Raw genomic sequence first — 26,452 nt, 5'->3', positions numbered from 1 at the left:
GACGGCATCTCACAGGCCTCCACGGAAACGGGTCAAGTTTTTCCACCTGCCATCGAGGTTCACTCGCGGAATGGTGGCGTCCACTGTCCTGTTTGGAGGTGTGTCAGTGCATGCTATTTGCATGGCAGTGTCATGGGCGTCACCATGCCCCTTTGTCCGATTTTCTCTCCCGCATGTATCTGGAGGATCTCTCAATACTTAGCTTGCTCTAACTCAAGTTCTATGATCATAGGCGAAGCCTTTAACTTTTCCTGCACAACTGTCCCCCTAGGGTCACTAAAGATCCCCAGGGAGCATAATGGCGGTTTACAGCCTTTTTTTCAGCGGCAGGCCACAGCTGATAGGCTGGTGAATGCATTCAAATTTTTCCAGCAAGTTGTGCAGGGGAAGCCAATAAGGATGAAGCCAGAGGGCTTTGCCTCTGATCATAGAACTTGAGATACCATAGAAGTTGAGCAAGCTAACTATCGGCGTACTGCCCCTTTAAGGGAGCCCCAGTGATTTGAGTGCAAGCGGCCATTTCCGTCCACCTCCAGCCGGCGGTGTCACTCAACACAGACCCAAACCAAACATGCCTCTCACAGCCAAGTAGGGTAGGTGCGGGATCCCACACGGGAGTTCTGAATGGGGCGATTTACAAGTGGGGGAAAAGCGTGCAAAAGAAAAATACCGTTGGAACAAATGTGAATAATGAAGGCGTAGTGGTGGTTGACACCAATGCACATGCTACATTTAGCAGCGCTTGGGCTAACGGCTAGGTTAATGTTTGCGGTCGACATTAGCCGCCGTGCTACTTTCTGTGCCGTTTAACCACAGTGCTGCGTTGTGCGGTAGGCTATGTTATTGCTATGCTAAGGTACGCTACGGTCACTAGCACCCAGATTGTAAAGTGCTGCATTGTTGTCATGGGTCTGTCTATACTACTGCACCTTTGAACATGCCAATACCACACTTAGTTTCCCTCAACTCAAACGATGGAAACTCACCCCACTCACATTCTATTGATTTCAACAATTCTAACATTGACTTCAAAGTCCCATTAACTTTGGATGGGAAAGCGTGATTATGGAATTCACAACTAGGCATTGATACACATGTGTGATGCGATGGCTCTAGTGTATACTAGACCCCGCAGCCTTGTCAGGTACGCTACAACTAATAGCAACTTCGTTTATATGTAATATTCTTGCACGTTTCGGACTTGAATATAACCGACTTTGTTTTATTAGTGTTGACTCGTAGTTTTTGTTATTGTCCGGTGGTGACGTTGCTATGAAACCTCCACCCAATATTTACCTTTATGTTTTCCCTGAAGGAATAAGGATCATCGCGTTGTTCCTGCAGTGCCTTAAAAGTGAACGGAAAACCTTCCCTTCGTCTCATCTCCTTAAACGAGTGAGTACCTTCGGTATGTGTAGCAACATACAACACTTATCTTTGTTACGACCCTTTTGTCCAAAGTGACTTGAGGATAAATCATTTGTAGCAGTACCAACTGTATGTCAGTCACAGCTGAACATTCTCTGGAAACAAGCAGTACCAGAAGAGTTGGGGACAGTTTATTTCTTTAAATAAAAGTATGTTCAAGTAAAGGGAACAAAGATGCTCATAGGGTATGCGTGTTATTTAGTGTGGAAAACAAGTCTCATAAGAAGTGAATCAAATTGTTGATAAGTGATAAATGGACTGCATTTATCCCGCGCTTTTCTAGCCAAGGACACCGCTGCGAATCAAACAAGATCTGTACATGAGTATAAAAGCAAATAGCTACGTGAACGTCGCCTGTGCATGTGTAGATGGAGAAGCATAATCCAGCCTCTAGCCAGGAGGAGCTGAGGATCGAACCATCAGCCCGCCTGTTGCCAGACGACCACATTGTGTTTGTGACATCACAACCCTCCCCCTATAAAAACTGGAACACACGGACATACGCACGCACACGGCAGGAGGTAATGCAACCATACAGACCGGAGAAATAAAAACAGAGTAGTTTAGAATCTTTGGACCCTTAGGATCATGTAAGCAGCAGTGTCTCATTACAAACATTACATTATGTCTGATGTTTTTCCTGATTGGCTTCATTTGATTAGACAGAAGAAGCTTCTACTGAAATCGTCCACCAATAACTCCTGTATTTCTGGCTTGATTGTGATGACCAATGGCTCCTTGGACACCTCAACTTCTTTTGACCTACGCTCATTTAGCTGACCATGTATTCCATTGAGTATTTGAGCAGTTTTGCGATTAATCTAGTCTGTAGCTGATCTCATGGACACCCACTGAAATTCAGAAAGACAGTGTTTTTCCCCACGTTCTCTTCTTGGAAGAGAACGTGTGGTCAGATATTAAAACTCTGGTGATGTTGATGGGTCAGAGACTTCAAAAAGTTACTTCATACAAAAGATAATCCAATTTAATAATAAAAACAGTGCCTAATTTGAACATAATGGTGATTTGTCTAAATACTTACCTGGAAAAAAGAGCTCTATGCATAAAAGGGGTTATTTCCGAGTTTTGAAAAAGATAATTATGTAAATACTCTTAAATCCAAGCCAAGGATCTATACTTTAAGCGCATATTAAATGTTTAGAGACTGAGAGTACAGAGAGTATTGAGCCAAAAGAAAATGTGTCCCTGAGAATCGTGGTCTCAATACGAATCACCAATGACATGATTCTCACTTTATTCAAAATCATGCCGGCCCGCTGATCACCCACAAATGCTGCTCTGGGGTTTGTTGATTATTATTAATCCCTCTGTATAGAAGCTGTGTTGAAACAGACTGTTATTACACCCTCTGAAGCATTATTTGGACAATATTGCTCGGCAGAAAGTAGTGTATTGCTATCATAATTGCAAAAAAAGGCAAGACCGAAACAGACCTTTTATATAACCCTTAAAAGTGAGGTCTTTCCTTGACAAAGAAAGCCAAGGTGTCAGTGAGTAGAGTTTCCTACACCATCAAAAGGCACTTGGAAACAGGAGGAAACTCTTGACAGGAAGAGGTCTGGCAGACCAAAAGCAACAACAGAATCAGAAGACAAGTTTCAACAGCTTGAGTGATAGGCAGCTCACAGGACAACAGCTTCAAGCACAGCTTAACACTGGTCAAAGTAAGCCTAGGTCTCAGTTTCAACTGTGAAGACAAGACTTTGAGCTGTCATCACAAGCTTTGACAGGTCAAGTGGCAGTAAGAAACCCATCACTAAGATGGCAAAATAAGAAAAAGAGGCTTGGCTTGCCTGGGCCTGAAGCACCGCCAGTGGACTACTGAATACTGGAAGAAGGTTTTATGGACCGAGGAATCACAATTTGAGATCTTTGGTTCATCACGCAGGGCTTTTTTTACGCAGTTGAGTAGGCGAAAGGTGTGTGACAGTGTGTGACACCAACTGTCAAACAGGGAGGAGGAAGCGTGATGGTCTGGGGCTCTTTTGCTGGCTCCAGAGTTGGTGACTGGCATCCTGAACCAAAAGGGCTACCACAGCATTTTGCAGCGCCATGCATTACCCTCTGGTCTACGCCTAGTTGTTCAGGAGTTCAACCTACAGCAAGAAAATGACCCAAAACATACCTCTAGGTTATGTCAGAACTACCTTTTTTGAAGAAAAGAACAAGAGGGTAGGCTTCAAATAATGGAAGGGCCAGCAGTCTCTAGACTTAAACCCCAATCAAGCCGGTTTCGGATGAATTGGACAGAAGGGTGAAAGCAAAGAAACCTACAAGTGCAACACATTTGTGGGAACTTCTGCAGCAGTGTTGGGAAGAACTTTCCAACAATATTTGATTTCCATTGTAGAAAGAATGCCATAAATTTTAGAAATATATATCTGCAAAAGGTGGCTACTTTGATGAGTCATAATTTTATAAAGTTGTTAAAAAAAGAACAATTCCATGATAGATTTTTTTATTTCCAATTTTTTGCTTTAATTTCAGAGTTCATTGAGACATTCAACTGTACATTTCAATAAACTGGAAAGTGGAGGTTTTTCTAAAATAGTAGTGTACATCCGTTTCTTTTAAATTTGCTCCTGTTATATCGATTAAAAGTTCCAGGTCGTTCTCTGATGGTCAGCAATGGAGGAAGATGACAGCCAGGACGAGCTGGTGAACAGCACTCAGTCCCACGGCAAGAGGAAAAGGGCGGCTCTGTGGGCCATTTCTGGTAGGATTCTCCTTCTCCTCTTTTTCTCTATGCCCAAAGAATAGATTCATCAGTCGATCCGAATTGGAAAATGGTTCTTATTGATTCGATCATGCAATGCAACGTCTTCCATCTCTCTCCTCTCCTTTCCAAGACGAGTCAGACGAGGTGGAGGAGCGGTCAGAAGAGGAAGACTCTGAGAGCAGTGAAGGAGAAGAGGACGATCACCCTGATGGAGAGGAAGATGGTGGTGATGATGACGACGATGAGGAGGAAGAGGAGGAGGAGGAAGGAGAGGAGGATGACAGTGATGGTGAGAGCGTGTGAATTTTGTTCCGGCCAGGTGGCACTCAATGAAAGCAATTCATATTTTGGCTGGTAATTTTTATTCAGGACAGAATATTTGTTGCCTAAAAATAGAAAAAAGCTGGGTAACCTGTGGTTAGATTTATTTTTAGAACATTAAAGAATAAACATTACGCATGTTATTCAGATGCTATCCCGCATGTTTCCCTGATATACTGTTTAAGTAGAGAGCCTGCCCTAATGTACCTTTCTAAATGCTACACATTGATGTACTTCACAAAAAAATGCAAGATACTGATGAGTATTGCTGTTTTGATTTCTGTTTGTATGAACATTTAAATGCCGGGTTTGAATCAAAGTAAAGCAGAAAGCGCATGAACGTGGCACTGTGGTTCAATCCAGAAGAGGATGGGGAGGAGCTGGAGGAGGATTCTCAGGCCCAGGACAGAGCGGCGGGGGGAACCTCCGTTGACCTGGCACGGCTGAGCTCCGATGATGAGGTGGACAAATGTCCCATCTGCCTGAACTCGTTCAGCAGTCAGCCGGTGGCCACGCCCGAAAGCTGCGAGCACTACTTCTGTCTGGACTGCATCCTGGAGTGGGCAAAGGTGGGTGGTAGGAAAGCCATTGGCTGTACGGGTTCCAAAATGTGTTGCATTGACAATATAATGTGATATCAGGGCACAGCCGAGGCTCATACTTCTGTCCCGGTGATAATATTTTATGTGTGGCAATTCCAAAACATTGAATTCATTATGTAAAACTAATCTAGTATTCTATATCATTTTAAGTTATGAGCACACCTTATCATGCCTGAAAACTAAATTGTTGTCAAATTCCGTTATCCCTAACCTTTGGCGGCCTTAGCAGCCGGTACTACTAGGATGGTAGTACAGGCTGATATTCAAACTCTACTCTGAAAAGTCCAGCAGATTTGCGTGCAGGATGTGTAGAAATGCAAAGTGTGAAAGAAACCAAGAGTAAGAGTCATTTGTGCTGAATTCACAGCCCTTTTGAGATGTGTAATATTGAGCATTTTCTCAAGGTCAATTAAAAATACAAAAAAACAACAACCTTGTTCAGCCCTTTCCACATAGATTCAAGATTCAAGATTCAAGATTTTTATTTGTCACATACATATACATACTTCCATACATATATGCAGTGAAATGTAATAAATAGCACATCATCTCTGTAAGTTTTGCTCCTCCTGAAAGGAACTTATTAATTAATTAATGAATTAATTAATACGTTTTTCCCTTCGCTGTTCAGAATGCCAATTCCTGTCCTGTGGACCGCATCGTGTTTAGCAGAATTTACCTCCGGAAATGCTATGGAGGAAAAGTGCAGAAGATGGTGAGTTTCCATGCGTTTCATTCTTTGTTTTTTTACCTGAGTGAGATAAAATGTGTGGAACTTCCTCTGCCCCTAGCCTGAAACCTGAAAGAGACAAATGCTTTATTTCAGATCACAGTGGAGAAGCCTTTGAAAGAAGCGCAGCAAGAACAGGTGGACCTGGACCTGGATCAGACCAGCTGCGAGGTGTGTGGGGGCAGCGACCGCGAAGACCGACTTCTGCTCTGTGATGGCTGCGATGCTGGGTGAGGGTGACGTCCTCCTCCTCTATTTTATAATTCCAAAATACTTTTAAGCTCTGAAGTTTTTGCTTTTTCTTTCTTTGGTGGTAGTTACCACATGGAGTGTCTAACACCCCCGCTGGATGCCGTTCCTGTAGAGGAATGGTTTTGCCCGGAATGTGAAGCCAACAACCGGCATTCAAGTAAGTAAAAAAGAAAGCTGTGTTTTATTCATCGTTCACGTCAGTACGTGAACGCAAAAGCAAGCAAACACAAGGTCTGGTTGGACAAACTAAACGTGTGCGCCTACATTCCTGTGGAGGTTTTATACCCAACTCCACCAGAGAGCAGTAGAGGACAAATCGGTGTCATCTTGTACTTATTGTGGAGTTTCTAAATTAACGTAGTCATACATGTGTGAGAGTGCGTGCGCGTGTGTGTGCGCACACATTACAACAACTGACCGGTGAAGTGAATAACATTCCTTATCTCGTTCCAATGGCACCTGTCAAGGCGTGGGATATATTAGGCAGAAAGTGAACAGTCAATTCTTGAAGTTGATGTGTTGGAAGCAGAAAAAATGGGCAAGCTTAAGGATCTGAGAGACTTTGACAAGGGCCAAATTGTGGTGGCTAAACGACTGGGTCAGAGCATCTCAGAAACAGCAGGTCTTGTGGGGTGTTCCGGGTATGCAGTGGTTAGTACCTACCAAAAGTAGTCCAAGGAAGGACAACCGGTGAACCAGCTAGCTACTGTAGCATCATAGAAAGGTGTCAGAACACACAGTGCATCGCAGCTTGCTGTGTATGGGGCTGTTTAGCTGCAGACCGGTCAGAGTGTCCATGCTGACCCCTGTCCACAGCCGAAAGTGCATACAATGGTCCTGTGAGCGTCCAGTAGCGAACTGAACCATGGATCAATTGAAGAAGGTGACCTGGTCTGATGAATCACGTTTTCTACATTAGGTGGATGGCTGGGGTTAGGGTCCACTCGAGTATCTGGGATTGTGCTGGAACAACAAGCCTGATCCATGGAGAGCTGAGTCAGAGCTGTTTTGGCGGCACGAGGGGAACCCACACAATATTAGTGGTGGTTTTAATGTTGTGACTGATCGGTGTATGCGATAAGAGATTTAGGTGACTCTCCTATATCTTGCCATAGCGCCCCTGATTGTAACGCGTGGTACTGCAACTGGAGCGAGAGTTAGGCGTTAGGAATTTCTAGGTGATATTTCAGAACACGACAATGTGCTCCGGAAGCAGCCTTGTGTAGCTGTAAGCGTTTGCATACTTGGAATGGCTACCTTTCAGCCCCTAGTCTCTGATTAAATGTAATCAATTAGTCATGACAAACTTCTGCATTATTCAAGAACTACAAATCTGTTCGACGTGGCGTCGTAGAGGATGAGGTTAATCCAAGGACTGATTTATATATTTGATTTCTTTGACTGGTAGGTGGATTGAATATTCTTCCTCCTGCAGGGGGGTCGGTCGAGTCGCTGAGCGAGACCGACAGCTCGTCTGCCAGTGCCCGTCCCACCACCAGCCGCTCCCGGTCCTCCTTGGCGACTGTGGCGGCGGGCCCCACCCGAGCCATTGCTCGCACCCAGCACAGCGAGAGGGTTCGAGCCAGCGTCAACCGCCACCGCATCACGCAGGCACGCACGGCGCAGGTTTGGCATGACGAGTGACGCTTCTGACCCTGCTTCTTCAGCATGTCCTGCCAGTTGTGGCAATTTAAACTAGTATTAGTTTGGCTGAACACGTGTGTTTCAAACTCTGTAAATTTGTAGCAGTTTTGCAGTTCCTCCTGCTACACGCCATCCGATAGGCATTTTCAGGGCCCTCCAACCACATGTCAGCACGTGTGTGGGCGGGCGTGTGTGGGCGGGGGTGTGTGGGCGGGCGTGTGTGTGTGTGTGAATTTCTATTTTCACACTGTCAAATTCACCAGGGGGTGGGGGGGAGTTATGTCACAGCCCACCAGTGGAATGCCAGCATGAACGACGTGAAAATAAGTGTTTTAATAAAATGTATTCCCTGTTTTGTTAAAATTAATATTATTCAGGTTAGAATTGAATTGTGATTAAAGACTTTAAATAATCATCTCGAGTGTGGCACTAAGTGGGAGGTCTGGGGGTCCTCCCCCAGGAAGAGCATATGTGCATTATGGTGAATTGTTATGCAACAATTTGTGCTTATTCAGCATTTATTTATGGTGGAAATATCTTAATTTATGTAAAGGAAAACACAAAACTGTTTTTATTGGGGGGGGGGGACAAATGCACATGTTCTAAATATTGTGGGCGACGTATAACCTGCATTGCCTCAAAATCTCGCTAAATGCAATCTTGGCTAGTAAACAATAACTATTTATCTGTGCAGATCTCTCCAGTGAACAAAGTAAAATGAGAATTCTAACTGAACCTTTCAAATGCTCTTCAGTCTGTTAGAAGACAATGGAGCAAGAAGAATATTGGGAATATAACATTTAAATTAAAACAAAAGGATGGGTTTTTTTTTCATTAAATGCCTTGCTTTCATTATATTATTTTTTCTTTTTGTAGTGGAATAAATATAAACCAATTCGATTTAAATTTACTTAAAATTACACTGTCAGATGAGGTGTGTCTGATCTAATCAATGTTTTTAAGGATGGATGAATGCTCTGGAAAAACAATGCGAGTTTTGCTTTTTACAGCTGGCTCCCAGGTTTCTGATGCAGTCCACCTGGCTGGACGAGACCATCAATGCGGTGGTGGCAGGACTCAACACGGCCGTGTACATACGCGATCTCACACCTCGTGCCACAACTAGCCGCCGGCGCAGGACAGGTAAAGCACACAAACTCCAAAGTCCAAGAAATAAGTGCACACACAAATTGTGGAAAGACTCATAGAAGCACCTAGTTGTGGAGGGATTATCACTAACCTTCTGATTGTGTTCTCAGTAAGGCGCAAGAAAGGCCCCAGTAAGAACACATCAGCAGCTAAAGGGGCCAAGAAGGGAAAAGCGGGCACCGGGGTCAAGAGGCGGAAACGCAGAGTAAGGAGAACAAAATCTAGAAGGAAGATGGTGAGTACGTCCTCATGAGTTAAAACTACACACAAAACACAATTAAGGTGTTTTATAATAGTATTATATACATTGTTTTATGTAATAGTATATAATTAACAAAACAATTCAATATACATATGAAATCTACCAGAACATTATTTTATTATTATTATTAAATGATATGTACAAACTTCTCAATTTAATGACCTTACATGCATTCTAGGGGTTTACCAATTGCCTATGCGTTGTCTGGTTAATCTGTTTTTTGTATTTGAGTGTTATTGTTTTGCCTTTACTGGAACGTAACGCCCCGTCTGTCCTGCATACTTCAAGGTGGTCAAGAAAAAGGCGACGTCCCGTAGCCGCATCGCTAAAAGCATCGGGATTGGGAAGCCCAAGAACGGATCTTCCCTCCCGACGGTGTACCGGCCTTCTGAGCACACGCTCGGCAACATGCGCACTGACATCGGTGCAGCGTCACTCTCCGTCTACGGAGATCCCTTCGACCTGGATCCCTTTATTGACGGGTACAGCAGACTTGATCGGTGTTTTTTTCAAATTAAGTGATGCCCATTAGGATTGATAAACCACTCCTTCTGATGTTGTTGTCGCTGACTACTCCAGCGAAGAGGTGGAGGAGCAGCGGTCACAGGTCACATCGCTGCTGGAGGCCAAGAGACGAGGAATCTCTCACTCCGCTCTGCGATCCCATCAGCCTGTCGCTCGACCCATCGCTGCCGGCATGTCCAGGTAACATCCTCTCATTTAATATCAGTCCTGCTGGTCAGCTGATGTTATTGTTAATCGTCTTTTTGGATGGATTGTATCGTTATTCAAATCAAATATATTGTTGTAAAATCTTTTAGTCTTTTAAAATAGCCTTATGATGATGGTAAGATAGGGGCAGAATATATTATATTAGACTTTTAGTTGCTTTAGTCTTGATATACATTAAATGGTTAAGATATGTTTCAAAGTACTATGGTTAGATTCTTCAATAATTTCTTCTGATTCTTCCATATTACCCAGACCAACTTTCATTGTCCTGAGCTGTGCGCATTTCACGCCACAACATATAGTCTTCGGGATGCATCATGTGGTCGACAGGATATTATTTGGCCGCTGTTCTTTGTTTCTGTGTTGTAGAAGGGGTTTGGGCGTCCCCCAGCCACAGAGCGTTGTGGAGGCTGCTCCCGTGCCTGACCTACTGGGCAGCATCCTGTCAGGGCAGAGTATGCTTCTGATGGACAGCTCGGCTGTGGTCATTAATAGAGACGGCTCCCTCAAGGCTGCCAAGCCAGGTTTGTGTGTGTGTGTGCAACGGTGTGTGCAACGGTGTGTGCAACTGTGTGTGCAACTGTGTGTGCAACTGTGTGTGCAACTGTGTGTGTGTGTGTGCGCAAAGGGGTGTGTATATATGTGTCTATATATGTCTATATCTTTGTTTGTTTCAGAGAGATTGCCACTCGTGAAGACCGGTACCAGTAGAGAGAGCAGCTCACGGGAAACCAGCTCAACCCAGGTCAACTCGGGAATGTCCCCCAAATTGAGGGCCAGTTCATCTTCCTCTCAGAGCTCTCCTGGCCCGCGTCCCTTCTCCCCCTTTTCGCCGTCGCATTCTCAGGCCAATCACAGCCTCCCAGCCTCCCATTCTCATCTCCCGCCCCTGGGTCATCCTCGCTTGCAACCCACTGACCCCAACAGACCTGGCACTGGCCACAGGGGGAGTGGTGGAGCCGGGGCTGCCCACGGACCCACCAGAGGGACCACCGCCTCGAAAATGGCACCCGCAAAGCCCATGTGGGTAGATGTGTCTGTTCTACCTAGAATACCAAAAATAAAACGGGAAGGAGGCAGTGTCACGAATGACGGCACCCATCGAGATAGAAGTAGCAGTAGTAACAGCAGTAGAAGTAGCAGCAGAGAAAGCAGCAGTGCTGTCGTTGCAAGTGCCGATGGTCATAGTAATGGCATGCCGGGAACTGGTATTCACAGCCTGGCTGGGGACAAGGGCCGACAGCAAAGTGTGGACCAGACTCAGGGAAGACCGGAAGGGCAGACACAGAGACAGAGGCCTGAGAGAGCAGACCATTCATCTGCCTTTTCAAACTCATTCTCCTCTTCTTGTTCTCCGGCAAGCCAGCCTCACGTATCGTCTTCGACGTTGTCCTCGGCGGTAAGCTTTCGCATTAACTCTAGCGGGAACTCCTGGCGTACGCGCCGGCTGAGCTCCACGTCACCAGCTGTCTCCAGCGGCGGCACACAGGAAGATCACGACACAGAGGATGAGGAAGCAAAAAGGCGCCGCCAGCATAGGGACAAACAGATGCTACTGGCCTCGCATACGCAGGTCAAAAAAGAGCAGAAAGACAGCGACATCTACGACCCCTTTAATCCCACCCTGTCAGATTCAAACAGCTCAGACAGTGAAGTCGAGGACAAGGATCAGCACAGAGCCTCCCCCCACAGTTTATGTTCAGCCAAGGCGGAAACAGAGGAGCGGGAAATCACTGAGAATGAACCAGAGCAAGTTGATGTTCAGGAGAAGGCCTCACAGTGGGACAGGGGCTTCGGAGATGGGATTAGGATCAAGAAGGAACCCGAGTCATCTGACTCTGATGGTGAGAAACAAGAACTTATGTCCTTCACTCCAATTAAGGAAGAACCAGGTTTGAGCGTTGTTAAAGTGGAACCGCAAACTAGCCACACCACAGTTAAGGAAGAACCAGGGTTGGCTGAATCAAAGGAAGATGAAGGGTGCAGTTACAGCCCTATAGATCCCTCGACATCCAGGACAATAGAGTCGACAAAACCTTTACATTATAGCTCAGCTTCCTTAGAAACCAAGGAGGAGTTTGGACAGAATGTCGTCACTCCTAGCAGTATCTCTTCCGTCCATAGTGTCAAGCCATCAACATCTAGCTCGTCTTCCGGCAAGAAGAACCAAAAGGAAGAGGTGAAACTCCAGCCGAGGCACAGTCCAGGCAGGTCCAAGTCGGGTTCTCCGTCCCCAGCAAAGGGCACCAGTCACAGTCAGAAAACTGCCAAAGGAGGCGGATCCCATAAGGGGCATCGCTCCAGGTCCAGTAGCTCCGACGCAGGCCCAAGGAGGGAAAAGCGACATGAATCGAGCCAGGGAGGCAGGAGGCCCAGAGGGGATGAGAGCAAAGAGAGGCACTCAAGGCGCTCAAGATCGAGGGAGAGGAAGAAGCCGCGCAGGGCACGCTCCACCTCGGACAGCTCCCAATCGGATTCGTCCGATAGGTCACGCAGGAAGAGGAGGCGGCAACGCTCACAATCCAGGTAAATGGTTTAAATAACCTTGACCATCTTTCTTAATATTTTTGGTCCAAAACATGTCACAAGAATTTCACATTTTTTAGACCTGTCATATACTTTATATGTTTTAGTTAATGTTCATATGCGGTGTTGCTAATTTTCAGGTCTCGATCTAGGAGGAGGAGCAGGGAGAGGAACAATGGCAGGGGGAGCGATAGAGATGGAGGTTGGGCTTCAAAAGACAAGCGGCACGGTCGGTCTCGCTCAAAATCGCGGTCCAGGTCACGGTCCAGGGAGAGAAGGAAAGATCACTCGCGGTCAAAGCCGTCATCTTCAAGCTTCAGAGATGGAGACAAGTCACGATCCCAAGACAGAAAGAGGCCGAGGTCAAGATCTTGCTCGAAAGAGAGGAGAAAAGAAGAGAGTTCTTCTAAGAGTGTTAAGAAAACATCGGGTTCATTCGGGTTGGCCGTCAAAGAACCAAAGGAAACAAAAGGGAAGAAGAAAGGAAAAGACCATCCTCTAAACAAAGACACGAGAGAGAGAACTTCTGTCTCTGAGATTAAGAAGGAAGAAAAAACTTCTGAAAAAGCCGTGTTTGAAGTCAAAAAGGAAAGCAAAGAACACGCGGTAGACAGTCAGGTCTTGGCAACAAAATTGGACAAAGAGTCACAAACCTTTAGAGAAGTGAAGACTGAGAAACTACCCGTTGTCGATATGTTTGAAGACTCTGCATTTGTCCACCCAATCAAGAAAGAAGAATCTGAAACTGAAATTGAAATTCCTCCTTCCAGTGTAGTCGAAAGCATACACGAAGAGCGGGACGTTAAAAAGCAAGAGATGGCCCCGGTCAAAAGTGAGGCTGAGGACCTGTTACCGCTAACGCCGTCAGAGACGGTGAGGATCAAATCTGAGCCCGGTTCACCAGAGCTGCCTTGTCACCTTTCCCCCGATGCACTCCCATCAGAGATGGCAACCACTCCACCCCCTTCCTCGACCGTCTCAGTGGGGAGTGACGCTTCGGGAACCTCTCAGCCGCCGCCAGCGTCCTCACCTCCCTCCGAGTGTCCAGACAGTGCTCTGTCGATCGCCACCGTAAAGCAGGAGGTAGAGCCACTGTCCGACTCTGACTCAGACTTCAACGTAGACATGATGCTGGACAACCTGGACCCGGTGAAGTCTGAGAAAGCGGTGGGAACGGAAACGCCTGTTGTCAAACAGGAGGTGGTGGTGACGGACGAGGCCAAAAATGAACGAGAGCCGCCGACTGCTCCAACGGTGTTAAAATGCAAAACCCTGGTGAAGAGAGTCACCTGGAACATCCAGGAGCCTGAGGGGCCTCAACCAGAGAAGTCGCCAAGCAGTATGTGTTCCCCACATGTGGCTACACCCCATTTCTATTGGTTAAACTCATTGGTATTGGCTGAATCTCTTAATTTTAAATGCACATATTGGTCCAAGTATTTATATTTCAATATGCTTTTACCCTACGCAGAGCTGGCTCTGTACAAGCAGAAACTGAAGCAGGAAGGAGCTCGCAGACCGGCATCCTCAGCACAAACACCCAGTCAGGTATGATCTTGACACAGTTTATTCAGTGCTGCCCAGCTAGTTTCAGTATCAAGGCAAAAGCAAAATACCACAATGGCTCCATGCTTTTATTAACAGGAATTTCCTACCTACAGAATAAAAGTTCCTATCCAGCTTTGTAGTGTTGTGAGGCATTATATGGTACAATCTCTCTGTATTTTTCTATAGCTGCTAGTGAGTCTTTAGAGGTCTCAGTCAGCCACAAAGAGAGACCGTGATCTGTTAAACCGGCTGTTTTGTTTTGTTATCAATCAGGAGGCGCCGAATGCTGAATCAGGCATGATTACAATTTGTTGGGTGGTGTTTAGGCTTTTATTGTGCCTTTGCTCCTACATGTCATCCAGCAGAGTGCCCTGGAGATGGCAGGATTTCCTCTGAGATTAGATCATAGTCCAACACCAGACTGAGATCCCGGCCTAGTGACGTGACTGAAAGTGAAACTAAGGAGGGTTTTCAGACAAAACAAAACTGAAAGGCAAACTAAAGATATGAACTCTCTTGCTTTGTGGATGAGGAAATCACTAATGGCTGTTGCATCATACTCCGGAAAACCATTGGAGAATTTCAAGCCTTCCCAAAGCTCCCTTTTGTTGTTTTTTCACTGAACATGAATAGTCAGGATGGACCAATACTTATACTGGTATCATTTAGTTAAAAATAGGGCATGGGTTTCAGAGTGTATCCAATACAATGAGAAGCAGCTGGATTTTATGATTCTTTTTTTTTTTTTTTTTTTTTTTTGACACGTCATTTTTAGATGTTTTTAATGGAAGGCGCTGGCTTGTATTTCAATCATTACTTAGAATCAAAGTCTTTACTGTTGAGTAATGGACCAAATTGGTTGCCTGTGTATCACCTTGCAATTTCATTTCTTCTTTGATATACATCTACTTGGTATGTGTCCGCAGCTATCTAGTCATGTTGGGACTAATGACCTTCTTCAAATGTTAACCATTCAAATTATTTTGCAGATATTATGATCATGAGGTATAAATGGGATGCCAGATCCCTAGAGTTTATGGACAATAAAAGCTGCCATCTATTGCCTTGTGCGTGGGGACTAGCGTCAGCATTACACCAGAGAACGTAGTTAAGGTAGTAGTTTGTAATATGTAAATATTAAAAAAGTCACAGTATCTTTAATATTAACTTTGAAAGTGACTAGATTACCAAATTCACTTGGACTTTAAACTCAGGACTTTAACTTTGTTTTGAAACTGTCATCAATCCCTCTCTAATACTTACCGCTCGCCTCCTACAAGGACATCCATGGAGCTGCCCACCTCAGCATCTCCTCAAAGAGAAGCAGCGTTCCTGCCAGGTCCGCCGGAAGCCCCTCTCACTCCGAGCTCCTGACCCCTGACAGGTCATCCAGCAGCGGCCCCCAGGAGGCCGCAGAGGATGAGGAGAGTGATGAGTCCAGGAAAGACAAGGTAAAAACTATGGATGCAACGGTACAGTAGGCTCACGGTTCAGTATGTATCACAGTTTTGTGGCCAAGCTAACAACACAGTTTCGGTATCTTTATATTTAAGTTTATTTATTTTTTAATTTTCAAATGTTAAAACTTATAAAAAAAAAGGTTTTTACAGTAGTCTGCCATTAATAATTAGTGTAACGCTGTGGTGGGTGGACAGGGGTTCAAGTTCTTTCGTAGGTTGTTATAATTTGCATAAGTTCATCTAATTGGAGGGATAATAGTGGCTAATTAAAATATTACTTTTTGTCAATAATTGCATATATATATATATATATATTTGCAATTATGTGTGTGTATGTATATATTTTTTTTATGTAGTACGGGTATAAACAGTATTTTTTACACATAAATAATAATAGTAAAATAATTTACTGAAATAAAACCTCACAGTCAGACCAGTGTGTGTGCCTTCACCATGTGAACCTCACATAACAGTGGGTGCGCTCCTTTTCAGCCAGGGCACCTCCCGGCGAGGGAGGAGCCTAGGCTATCTCTTACATAGAGGGGGAAACATTTACTGGCAGCAGGAGACGGCAACTTACACAACATAAAACTTTAGAACTTGACAAAATAAAAACCGCTCATCGTCCAGCGAGACTCGGTTCCCTTCATTCCTACAAAAGAGCCATTCAGAAGAACCGGATCGTTCGTGAACGACATGGTGCAAGTGGAAACGAGTGTCAAGTTCGTAATGAAGAGGGACACGGCCATCACAGGGGGTTATTTTCCGACTGGACACCTTGATTGATTGGACTCTTTGCTCAAACATTTCTATTTAGTTTTATCTTGTGTTTCTATCGAAAAGGCTGTGTAGTGCAGTTGGGGAAAAAAGAAAGAAATAAAAATAGACCTCTCACGCAAAAGTAGAGAAATGGTGACGTGGCCGGTGGAGCAGCAGCAGTGGACTAACAGATTTAATCGGAAGCAGCACTTACGGCACACGCCGCGCTGCACCGACGGGGGACAACCCGAACGGTTTGATAGCATACCGTGAACTGTTGCGTCCCTAGTAAAATCCATTGGGATGGATTTCAACACCAACTGCGCTCCCTAATGTAGACCTGTGGAGCAGAGGAATTGTCCAGATACAATCGTGCCGGCGGCAGTTCTAATCTGCTTTGGTTCTAATCTGTGATTTTATTGAAACGTATATTATTCCTAACACCATCTTCTTGAATGTGTTCTCCCCGGCCTCAGTATTTGAAGAAACTGCACATGCAGGAACGAGCAATAGAAGAGGTAAAGTTGGCGATCAAGCCCTTCTATCAGAAGAGAGACATCACCAAGGATGAATACAAAGAAATTCTACGCAAGGCCGTCCAAAAGGTGGGTGGAAGGTGCACGGGTACTGTTGATATGATTGAGTGCACCATCAAATGGAAACGTAGGTTCAGCCTTTGCGTATTTAATCTATTGCTCCTGAGAAAATCCCACTTTTCACCATGCGCCCCTGCCCGTCAGGTTTGCCACAGCAAGAGCGGGGAGATCAACCCGGTGAAGGTGGCCAACCTGGTGAAGGCGTACGTGGACAGATACAAACACATGAGGAAACACAAGAAGGGGGAGGACGCGGAGAGCTTGCAGAACGAGGCGTCCAAAGAGCCAGAGAGCCCCTGAGGTGCGGCGGACGCTGGGGGGGGCGGGGGAGCGGGGGGAGGTGTGACGGGACAAGGACGGACAGCCACACCACCCACCCCCCAAAAACACTCAGACATAACTTGACTTCTTTACTACCATCACTGGATCAGACACCCTTGTTGCCACACTACACTCGTGCCAGTATTTGTTCACCATTTCATATGTGGAGGACCCGGTGTTTGTTCAAATATTTAAAAAAAAAAAAAAGATAATTTCAGGAGAAACTGGTGATGCACCTAAATTTTATGTCCAGTTTAGTTGCAAAACGCTGTAGTCTTTACTGCATTGCAGGTGTTTTTCTTTAGGCACAGAAGGGATATTAATCACGAGCATACTTAATTTTGTTGATTTAAAGAATAAATTGCAGTTTTGCATATTTGAGAAATGTACCACGCACAGAAAAGTAGATTTCTTTGTAAATAATATGAATTTGATAAATCTACTCTTCGGTTCCGTACTGTTTTGGTTAAGTTAATAGTTCTCTTGTCATAAAGTTTATCAGTTTCTATGTATTTTAAGTCTTTTTTATGTCCTTGCACGAACCTCCACTGTCTGACTGACTGGTAGATGTTCAGAGCAAGATGATAGAACTCAACACACAACCCATAGCCAAGGTTAGTTCTGAAGGTGTGATATTTAAGTCTACTGTGATTATTTGAACATTGATAGATATCAAAAACTACTTGAATCTTGCAAATAGTCATGTTGGTTTTTATCTGCGAAAAAGGAACCTTTGGCTTGTTCAAAATACTCTTCATTAGCCCTGATGCTGCTTCTATTAAAACCTGAAAGGAATTTCCCATTCTTACTCGATTTTGGTTATAAATTTAAAGGACACTGGAAGTGTCAAACATGGCAAAGTAAAATAAAATAATTGCTGTTATTTGTCCAGAAGAGTAAGTTAATTTAGGTCATGTGGTGTGGTTTAGTGTAAGGTTGGAGTACACAGTCTGTGTAAGGGATTGTTTAAGATGTTTTGTTTTTTTTGTTTGTTTTTTTTTGGCCCAGATTATATACATCTTTATAGGATTTATTGCGGTGAAACTCAAAATACAAAACATATGCATTTGTGTCCAACGCGCACTAACTCATAACTCCTTCCTTACGGTGTCTGTCCAGTAGTTTCAGGTCAAGTATGTCCTAAAGGTGGTTAAGAAGCCATAGCGTAGTGTACTGACGGGAACTAAGACAAGCAGAGTCCAGGAGGGTCTCAGTTCCGTCCCTTTTTTGTGATTTGTTTCTTTTCTTATTTTGAATTTTTTTTATTTACAAAACCTTGCTCTGTGATCTCCACTGGCCTGACGAAGAACGTCTTGTGGGAGGGGAAAAGCTGACGCTCTTTTATATTAAGACAGGGGGTCAGATCTAAAAAGGTGCTTATTTTTATTTGAATGTATTTCATTGCTCTATCTTAATTTACTTGGTCAGATAGGTGTTTCAAGAGGGAGCACAAAAAAAAAAAATACTAGATGATAAATGCGATTTGTACCAATTTAATAATTTTCTTTATGTTGTACAAATTACAGGTAAGAGGGCTTCAGGAACTTAAAACTCTGACAGTTAATTGGTGAACCTTCTGTGAAGAGACACCCATTAAGTGTCATTCTATCAAATCTTTGTTGCCTGGTGATACAATATAGGCCTTGCGAACGTTTCTCTAGCTGCAGCTTGATAATTCTTGTGTTGCTGTTCTAAACCTATGGCAGATTCTAAACTGATACTCATATTTAATTATTTGTAAATATGTTTTGGGATAGTGTTTTAATAAATAAAAAATGTTTATTGGATACAAGGGCATTTGTGGTTGCAATATGTACAGTATGCATTCTACTCTTCTGGTATCTACTGTATCAAGCAAACAAGGGACATTTTCTTGCAAATACTATTAACTACAGGATGTTTTGATCCATAAAAAAATATATTTTGGGGCAAATGGGTTTCATAACATCAAATTGAACTGACGTGTGCTGCCAATGGACATTTTAATAGGATATAGAGCATGCTACCTATGTGCTTATAAGGTATGACACCATTTCTTGTCGCTGTAGTCGAGCAAAAGATAAATGTAACATTTACAATGTGACTACCATATAAAAAAAGTGCTCAAGTACATAAATAACTATGTAAACAGATACTTTGAATCATTGGCTTCATCCAGTGACAAGATTAATAATGCGGAAAGAAAGAAGAGTAAGTCCCATTCCTTTGTCCACCAGATCCTAAAGCTGGAAGTATAGCAAAGGGAGGGATGGTCAAGGCATGTGAGTGTTTCTTTTAAGGTCCAAGCAGAAGCTGCGAGTCACCAGAGCCGTAGATCGACTCTGGTCTAGATGTGCTCAGTGGCTTGTGGGGTCTCTTCTGAGGTGGGCAGGCCAAAGGCGGAATAAATCAGGTCGTAAAGGCTGTCGTGCGAGATCTGCAGGCTGACGTTGGCGCTGTGAAGAGACGATGCGCCCTCCATCTGGGCCATCTCGTGGAAGTGGCGGCAGATTAAAGGAACCACCTGGAGGAGGGGAGGGGAGTGTTCAGTTAGACCTGGTGTCTATGTTGTATCGATAAAGTTCTTAGAAGGTAGGATGGGATAGTAGGGTTACCTTGACGACAATGAGCTTCTTCTCCAGTGGTTTACCATCTGGGAACTTCTCCCCAAAGCACATGTTGATGGTGTAGCCCGGGGAGCCCCCCTGGTTCTCCTTGAACTGTTTCAGTTCTGAAACATTAAGGACACAACTGTTGGCTTTTGCACTGCAGTTCTGTAAGACCTCAGAACATAAATACAGCAGAACACTTCCTCTAAAGATTTCAACCACTTCTTATTAAACAAATTCAGAACAGGGTGGTGTTTCACTTCTTGTTGGGTTGGTGGTATTTGGATGTTGCAAATTTGTGAAAAGACGCCTACCATTAACATATTTCTCAAAGCTGAGAAGTTCCACCAAGGTATTGAACGGAAGCTTCTGAGGGTCTGGATCGGCCACGCTGGGGTCATTGGTGCTGGCGAACACATGGCACCTGTCCTGCCTGACGGCATAGACCCCAGTGTCCCGGACCTCCAGGAGTAGACCTCTCTGAATGCTGTTGAGGATGCAGTTGGTGTAATCGATCTAGTGGAGAAAATTGAACAAGGCAAGTTTATTTATATAGCACTTTTCAATACGCTTTACATAAAACATCAGAAGCATTAAGACAAAGTGCAAAAGAACCATAAAAAGACAGAATGCATAAAAAAAATATATTGCATAAAAGTTACAGTGCAGTGCAAGAAATTAATCCAAGAAACCTTGTTTTACTCTTTGTTAGCAATTATTTAGCCTATTCCCAGAATAGTGTTTTTCCCTATTGGGGCGATTTCTTAGCCCCGGAGAACCGGTCTGGAGATCTTTGTATTCACCTATTCCCAGAATAGCGTTTGTTTTTGTTGTTGTTTTTTTTTGAGGTTATTAAAATGCTATTCTTTGAAAATCTCTACGATGCTATCAACGGGTCGTCATGGTCACGGCCGTGCCTGTTTGCGGTCCAGCAAGGTGTCGGTGGTGGGGAAGCACAGCGGGCTGGCGTTGAGCTCGGGAGCCTCCTGGCAGAAGTGGAGCTGGATACGAGGGCATGACAGCTGCGTTTTCAGCATTTCTCTCTTTCTGTACTGGATGGAGATTTCCAGGTCGTAGATGGACGGCTGGAGGGGCGAATTGGGCACTGGCTTGAGGTTTGCTACGGACAAAAACACATCGTACAATCAATTCAGCATTCTGCTTTGGAACGCTTTTCTCTCCCAGAAAAGTCTCTGAAGGACGTGGGACCGCGGCCGCACGTCTGCTCGTCTGCCGCTAGTCTACCACGCAGTCGACCAACAAGTCTGATCCCTTGTCTACCCCTAGTAGCAATTAGTCTACCAACTAGTCATCCACTAGTATTCTACTTGTCTACAGCTACAGACAAGTCTACCATTAGTCTCAAGGCTTTGTCTACATGTATATGGGTATTTTTAAAAACACATTTTGCAATCGCTTAAAAGAAACTACGCAATTCCGTCCACACCAACAGTGTTTTAGAAAATATCTCCGTCCGCAAGAAAACGCAAAAACGCTAAGATACGTAAGCTGAGAAGTTGATCGGCTTCTTACCGAGCTGGAAACACAACAGCACAGCACGGCACTGGCGTACTTTGAGCCGCAGAGTGGTGCCTTGAGAACTATTGGGCGCGCATCCGCTATAAAAAACACACACCGTTATCATCAGCGGAGAAAATACGGGATATTTACGGGGAAATACCCTCCATTAAACCTAACAGTACGAGCCACATGTCAACGCTCGGATAGTCCGCCGTCGTTTGTAGGTTGCTGGATGCTCAACGTGTGAAACAACATGCGCGCGTGTGTAAATAGAGGTCATGACGTCATCGTCTGGTGAAACCTCAGTTTCCCCGGTCCCAAAGAGATACGCAGAGGATGGAGGTTTGAAACATCTCCACCCTGGAGGGCGTTTTTCCAAAAGCGTCGCTTTCAAAGACCTGAAACACAGTTTTGGTGCGGACGGGAGGCCGCAACATGGAGAAAATACTACGTTTAAAAAAAAATACCCATATACACGTGTGGACGGGGCCTAAGATCAGTCTACCGACTAGTCTACCATGATCGCGAGTCTACCACCAGTCTACCAACCTTTTTTTGAGGCCATCTTTTTCATTGTATTCCAAGTGCTACGACGAAAGCCGGATGAACGTACCCCGGTAGTAAGACTGTTGCTCTGGCAGCTCCGTGTGGTTCTGCGAAAGGGGTACTGGTTCTGCTGGCGAGGGCTGGACCCCCGGGTAACTACAAGGGGCAACTGGACAAGGCTGGACATAGTTCTTTGCCCACAGGTCCTCCTCTTGTCAAATACAAAGAGACAGAATACAGATTTAGAGATGAGCACGCTTCGACCTATGTTGTATGGCTTAGCGTGCGGAAAAGTTTGAGATGTTTGGTAGAGCCTTAGCGTGGCAGTAGCCAATAACGTGAGATGCTTTACCCGTGGGGTAGTTGGTGAGGTCCAAGGTCATGAATTGGTTATGCAGATTGTGCTGCTTGGAGAAATATTGCATTGGAGGGATTCGAGATAAAGGAAGGCAAAACACATGATAAAAAAAACCCATTCACTCACGATGCACAACTGTAATTGTCGTACCTCACTCCCCGATGGGTGACATTCTGTGGGCGAACTGTAGAGGACTGGGACTGTGATCAGGTCGTCGTCTTCTATGTGCTGACTTTCATAGCTGTCTGCAGATGCAACGGCAATAACCCAGATTACAGGCTGCATTAGGCTGCGTTAGGCTGCGTTAGACCAAAAAAAATCAAAATGCCAAGAAATTGTAATCTTACACCCGATATTGATGATTTCGTAGATCTTATGAGGGTCTTCGGAATTCTTGGAGTTGTCCACAATCATCCTGAAGCGCTTGGTGAGGTTGTTCAGAGCGCAGCGGAAATTAGTTTTCCACTTTGCTTTGTCGTTGGGAAATTCGTGGATCTTACCACTGGCCACTGCCCAAGCCTGTAAAAACCATGAAAAAATAAAAGTTAAGTAAATTTAAAAAAAACCCCAAGAATTCCATTGTATTACCAAAGGAGAGGCGACGGCCCTACCCTGAATATTTTGCAGTCCTCGTCGTTACAATCCTTCCTGGAGTTATGCTTCCAGGGGACTCTGAACTGGTTGTGGCCCACATAGCACAGGCCGGTGTACTGGCCTGTTGCCACCTGCGCCACCAGCCAGTTCGAGAACTGTGGCTTCACGGTGCTATTAGAATAGGAAAGACAAAAACTATGAGATAGGAATCAGAATCAGAATCTGTTAATCCGGCATTAATCCGTAGATTTTCATAGACAAGGAATTTGGCCTTGAGGTGAGGATCGGTGCATTGCTGGAAAAGAAAGTCAACAAACTATAAAAATATATAGATGTTATACAAAATTATACACAGTATACATTAAGTTAAAAGGTAATATCTGGAGTTAAGTGACGGTATGGTTGCTGGTATCAGTATAAATACAGTATGAATATACATGGCTATTCTGTACAGGATCAATACATATGTGTACAATACTACAGCCGTGGATCACAACATTATTTGATTAGAAACTAGAGCTATGTGTTTGTTTTTACACAGAGAGAGAGAGAGAGAGAGAGAAAGCAACAGCGTCCTACCTTTGCATGTTCAGCATGTCTCAGCGGGTTCAGTGAACACTTCCTTATTTATAAGCTCTACTGGTGACGTCGTGGGCCTTCCCACTTCCTGGCTGGGTGGGAGGAGGATTGAAAAACCCTGATTCTTTGTCTCAGATCGCAGGAACGAACACGGAGCGCTTGCAGACATTTAAAAACTGTGCCGAATGAGACCTGCTGGTGAGGTGTGGTGACTGGTTGGGTACGTCAGACAGGATGCAGGATAAGGGTTTTTTGTTCAGTGTGAAACATAAGATAAGAGAGATAAGTCGGTGTGAACGCAATAATGAACCAAGTTGCACTGCCATTAAATATCCCAATGAAAACAGCCGATACAGCCTCATTTACAAGAGATTCAAACCATACTTTTCTGTTGTATTGTTAATAAAGATGGCTTCCGGAATGAAGCACATTCCCAATGATCATTCTGTTGTATAGGATAAAAGACAAGGACTGTAAATCTAAAGTAGAGTTCTGATTCAATTAACAAGAGAACTCCAATTCCAATTTGATTTCATTTATATCCATTAGGTCACACGAGAATACAATAATGACATATATTTGGCCTGTCAACGCGAACAAGCATTCAATTAACGTTTGAGATGAGACCCAAGGAAAGTGCGGCTACACATGTTGTGGTTAAGAGAGACGTGGAGCGATTAAATACTTTCTATAAACTGTGCTGTTATTGAGGTGCTTTTAATAGGAATTGATTCAATTTTGACAGCATGTTGTCACCTGTAATGATCGCTTCCCAAATGTTTGGGAACAAACATGCAGCGAGTCTAGCCTGGTTAGAATGACATTATTTGATGTTGAGTTTTTGTGGTCCCCGCATGCTGGCACATTATCCAAAATGCTGCTGGGCTGGTTTCTGGCATAGCAACGTGGCCTCGAATTAGTCACGCGCTTTCGTTTAAATCACGTGATTACAATGATACAGTTAGAAAGATGGGGAATGTATTTTACAACCTCTATGGACGCACTGTTGTACAGTCCCCCATGCTCGGGCATGCTTGGGCCGTTTTGAAACGGTTCGATGCTCAGGAAGTGCCCAGAGGCACTTTTGGTCGAGAGGAGCTGCAGATCAGAAATAGCGGCTCAGCTCTGTTCCTAGGAATCCAAACAAAGTGCCGCCGCCTACTGTGAAGCGAGCGCACCTCTCGCAGGTGTGGGGCCGCTCTGTGTCTTTCAACGGGACGGAATTTTTAGCCGAGCGAGAGTGGTTGTGGGGACAACCCCCCGCACTGAATAAGAGCAAGATGGACGCTACATTGCATGCCGTCACTCAGCTGGGGCCCGACGTGAAACTTCCTCTTTCCACTGTCGGCGTTTCATATTATAATTGGATTGGAAAACACCACTCGTCTCATCCGTCCCCTTGCCCAAATGTACCAGGGCAGGTATGATGCAACGTGTTGGCACACAAACCAAGCACAAGCGCCTCACTCTCTCTGCACTTTTCTTCCAAGGGGGGCGGGACGACTCGTTTTTGAGACCCGACAAGGCTCACCGCGGTCAGTCTGCATGAAAAGCAGTTTGAGTCTTTCTTCGCTCCAGAGGAAAAGGGAAACGAGACGCACGGTGACTTCCACTTCCCTCTTCCTGCTCACTGGAAGCCACTGCGCCGCACATGGAAAGAGAGTCTGGTGGGAGGATGTAGCCAGACATCGGCGCGATTTAGTGCGGCTTTCACATCCCTTTTTCACGTTACTCAAAAGCCAAACGTGACATATATGCCCCTTTCCCCCTGCACCGAAAAGCTGGTAACACCCACCAACAATTGACATTTGTCACCAGTAGGAGAGGAAAAACCCGGGTCTCAGTCTTGGGTCAAATGACCCGGTAATAGATCCGGGTTTTAATCGGCTCCACCTGCGATCGGCTCTGATGTAAACAGGACACCCAGGTCGACACGCTCATTTTGGCCCCTTTACCTGCACGATGGGAGGTGCATTGAAGTTCCGGATGCTAGCGCATAAATAGACATGAATATCCGTGTATTATTCCATCATTTCATATCCCATTCAGAATCCAAAAGCAGAAGTTATTGACTTTTTCAGCATGGGGGGGGCCATGAAATGTTGTGAGTGTGGGGATGGCACCGTGGGGAGCACAGCAGAGAACCCCCACCGGTCCCCGCTCCCTGGGGTGATAGTGTAGGGCTTAAGCGGCATTGTGTGTTCAAACAAAATTGAGATAGTTTAGACGTCAGAAACATTGTCATAGACGAGAAACTGGCCTTGATGCATCGTCGTACAGACATTTAGCACAAAAAAAGTTTGAACAGTCAAAAGAATGACTCTAAATGAGCATGAAGGAAGCACAAACTTGTTAATGACAGCAATGCAATCCAACCATTAGTTATCACATCATCCTCCAACTCGGTACACTAGTGCACCGTGAGGGTTGGCCAGGTGTGCCTGAAACATTTTCAAATTACACTTAAAAAAATTTAAAAAAATCAAAACCACCCCTTCTGTTGCCAGATCAAAATTGAACAGCTGTACTAAGTCATGAGTTCCAGGTTTGAGAGATTTACATTATGAATTTATATTACAATATTTTGCGGAAACCTTTTGCAGGTTTCCCATGGGAAAATGCAGTGCACAAACCAGCGAGGACCCAGTCGACATGGAAACATATGAGGGGAATTCCCCACAAAGCCCCCCACTTCCTGGTAGCTGCGGCAACCAGATGTGATGTATTTGTGATGTCACAACTCTCCCCCTATAAAGCTGAATGCTGGGTGGAGAAGCTGTCGACAGGAACCCCAGAAGAAGTGGAAGTAGTAACCCAGTAGGGCTGAAACCCGATGGTTCTTGTAAATTTCTAAAATGATCGCGACATGAAATGTGGCACATGCATATATATTCTCTTGCAAATCTCTTGCCGATCTTCACAAAAAAATACATTCTTTCGAAACAATTATTAGTCAAAATATGCAGTTTTGTTGTTATCGGTACACAGCCTGGCCCAGGCGTATTTATGTGGCCAATCACATATGACGCCTAAAACTAGTTGGCCGCCAATTTGGAACGTATATACCAAGTTTGGTGTGAATCCATTTAAAGGTTACAGAATGGCAGGCCACATGGTGCCGCTATAATTAAAGAGCAACTATCAGGTTCTTTTTCATGAATTTACAGTCTTGGGCTTATAGAGAAGATGCTTTGAA

The 26,452-nt window shown here is 44.6% G+C and overlaps 2 protein-coding genes across 2 annotated transcripts; one reads left to right on the top strand and one right to left on the bottom strand.

Annotated features, from left to right (window-relative positions):
* The first annotated feature begins 518 nt into the window (after nt 1-518).
* Nucleotides 519-18,862, top strand: phrf1 (PHD and ring finger domains 1). The gene is made up of 20 exons (XM_080002795.1): nt 519-593; nt 1,316-1,395; nt 4,051-4,165; nt 4,299-4,394; nt 4,853-5,058; nt 5,723-5,806; nt 5,918-6,051; nt 6,139-6,230; nt 7,509-7,699; nt 8,728-8,860; nt 8,977-9,101; nt 9,417-9,610; nt 9,708-9,833; nt 10,230-10,384; nt 10,538-12,386; nt 12,527-13,725; nt 13,858-13,934; nt 15,215-15,385; nt 16,630-16,758; nt 16,894-18,862. Exons 3-20 carry the CDS (start codon nt 4,078-4,080, stop codon nt 17,047-17,049), a joined length of 5,205 nt encoding a protein of 1,734 aa, XP_079858921.1. The 5' UTR covers nt 519-593; nt 1,316-1,395; nt 4,051-4,077; the 3' UTR covers nt 17,050-18,862.
* Nucleotides 18,863-19,011: 149 nt separating this feature from the next.
* irf7 (interferon regulatory factor 7) lies at nt 19,012-23,273 on the bottom strand (the record flags this gene model as incomplete). Its single annotated transcript, XM_080002793.1, has 10 exons — nt 19,012-19,573; nt 19,665-19,780; nt 19,973-20,174; nt 20,576-20,778; nt 21,793-21,936; nt 22,078-22,129; nt 22,234-22,328; nt 22,431-22,602; nt 22,695-22,848; nt 23,257-23,273. 10 exons carry the CDS (start codon nt 23,271-23,273, stop codon nt 19,397-19,399), a joined length of 1,332 nt encoding a protein of 443 aa, XP_079858919.1. The 3' UTR covers nt 19,012-19,396.
* Nucleotides 23,274-26,452: the final 3,179 nt, after the last annotated feature.

This window comes from Zeus faber (assembly GCF_960531495.2).
Source record: "Zeus faber genome assembly, chromosome: 6".
Lineage (NCBI taxonomy): Eukaryota > Metazoa > Chordata > Actinopteri > Zeiformes > Zeidae > Zeus > Zeus faber.
This window is presented reverse-complemented; position numbering and strand designations above follow the sequence as displayed.

Excerpts from the sequence above, each read along its gene's own strand:
- phrf1 (XM_080002795.1), top strand. The coding sequence starts at position 4,078 with ATGGAGGAAGATGACAGCCAGGACGAGCTGGTGAACAGCACTCAGTCC. Across the intron at positions 6,231-7,508 it reads AGCCAACAACCGGCATTCAA|GGGGGTCGGTCGAGTCGCTG; the intron begins GTAAGTAAAAAA and ends TTCCTCCTGCAG. Across the intron at positions 13,935-15,214 it reads CAGCACAAACACCCAGTCAG|GACATCCATGGAGCTGCCCA; the intron begins GTATGATCTTGA and ends GCCTCCTACAAG.